Source organism: Gastrolobium bilobum, unplaced genomic scaffold (assembly GCF_033153095.1).
Source record: "Gastrolobium bilobum isolate Gb01-03AN ecotype WA unplaced genomic scaffold, APGP_CSIRO_Gbil_v1 utg341, whole genome shotgun sequence".
NCBI lineage: Eukaryota > Viridiplantae > Streptophyta > Magnoliopsida > Fabales > Fabaceae > Gastrolobium > Gastrolobium bilobum.
Window position 1 is genome coordinate 77709 of NW_026899046.1, and position 1715 is coordinate 79423.

A 1715-nucleotide genomic window follows, 5' to 3' on the forward strand; every position below is an offset into this window, starting at 1 on the left:
CTTGGAGAATTAATGACATATATCGAACACCTTCCCAAAGCGGAAGTTTAGCTCTTATGCATTATATGTATTTACATGCTTCGAAGAATTTATCTTTAGCACAACATATCGTAATGCTATATTTAGCTTTTCACCTCTATAAGAAGCACTTCACTAGTTTGTGCATCAAATAGATCCAACACAGAAGCAACTCTTCGATTATATATCACACAATATGCTTTCAATTTCACTTTCCACCATTATATTGAGAGCCATGAACATTGTATGGAGAACCACAATCATATGGAGACACATTGAATGTTGGGGGCACAACCACAGAAGAAGAGACCTTAAACCTCTTGCTCCTTGAACCCTCATCATTTCCATCACAAGCACAAATATCTGAGCTATTCACCCACCCCATCAATTGGTCCAAAGACCCTTGTTCACCACCAACCATAAACTCCCTTACATCCGACCCATTGGAACCGGATTCAAACCCGGGTTGCCGGAACCCGACCCAATCATAGCTACAATTAGAAACACTAGATTTGTCCCAAGAAGCATGTTCATTTTCCAAAGGGGGCACAACAATGCTAGGCTGCACCACTTTCTCAATGTTCTTAACATCCATTGGAGAGATTTGGTGTTGATGGAATATGCTAGCAAAGGTAAAATTGTCACTCACCCTACTTTTTGATGATTTGCAATCACTGGACCTGCCCATGATGCTCTGAAGATTCTTACTCAACTTGGCTCTCAATGAAGCAAAAGTGCTTAATCCATTCTTTCCACCATCATTGGAATAAGCTTCTGAAGATTTTTCCATGGTTTGATTATTCTCTGATGATGCAAAGTTTGTTCTTGCATTTTCACCACGTAGAGCTCTAGCTGCTTCATCATAAGCCCTGGCAGCTTCTTCTGGTGTGTCATAGGTTCCAAGCCATAACCTTACATGTTGAGATGAGTCTTTGATCTCTGCCACCCACCTTCCTGAAGGTCTTTGCCTCACCCCAATGAACCTTTTGATGGTGTTCAGTTTGTTCAATTGAATCTTATTATTGTTTGTAGCAGAAGCATATTTCCTAGCTTCAGTTTCTGCCATAACTACTATATAAAACAAATGAGGATTGTAATTATGATTGGGATTGAGAAAATAGTATTGGTTTAGATCGATGACACTGATTTTGCAATATTTATATGTGTAAGGCTTTGGAAGTGAGTGAGTGAAGGTTGGTATATACCCATCTCCACTATTATTTTTGTACTTTTGTTTTGTGGGTGATGTAATGAAGCTTGGCTTTTGCATAACACACTGGTTTGGCTTGTGAAAACTCCACAATTTTGTACTGCACAATTCATCATTTATATAGCTGATAGAGGTTCGTACAGTTCAAGTTATCATGCTGGCTTTTTGACCCTTATAACCCTTTATTATTAATTAATTACCGATTTGACCTTGATTATAAACTATTTCAAAAATTTAACCCCCTCAGAAAACATAACACCAATCTGCCCCTGTTTGACCGTTGACCACCAAGCCTACCCGGGTACACCCCTCTGTACCCGGGTATTTTTTGAAAATTTTTGTCTACCCGGGTAGGGAGGAATGTACCCGGGTATTGTTCTTCGTACCTGAAAAATTGCTTGAATTATTTACCCGGGTAGAGAGGGGTGTACCCGGGTAAATCTTCGACCACCCATTTGGTATTTTTTCTCTCTTTTTTACAGCTAAT

At 39.4% G+C, this 1715-nt stretch overlaps 1 protein-coding gene across 1 annotated transcript; it reads right to left on the bottom strand.

The window, feature by feature from the left end:
• Positions 1-226: 226 nt before the first annotated feature.
• LOC133286509 (ethylene-responsive transcription factor ERF094-like) lies at positions 227-1084 on the bottom strand. The gene has a single exon (XM_061483930.1). The coding sequence runs from the start codon at positions 1082-1084 to the stop codon at positions 227-229; it is 858 nt and encodes a 285-aa protein (XP_061339914.1).
• Positions 1085-1715: the final 631 nt, after the last annotated feature.

Excerpts from the sequence above, each read along its gene's own strand:
- LOC133286509 (XM_061483930.1), bottom strand. The coding sequence starts at position 1,084 with ATGGCAGAAACTGAAGCTAGGAAATATGCTTCTGCTACAAACAATAAT.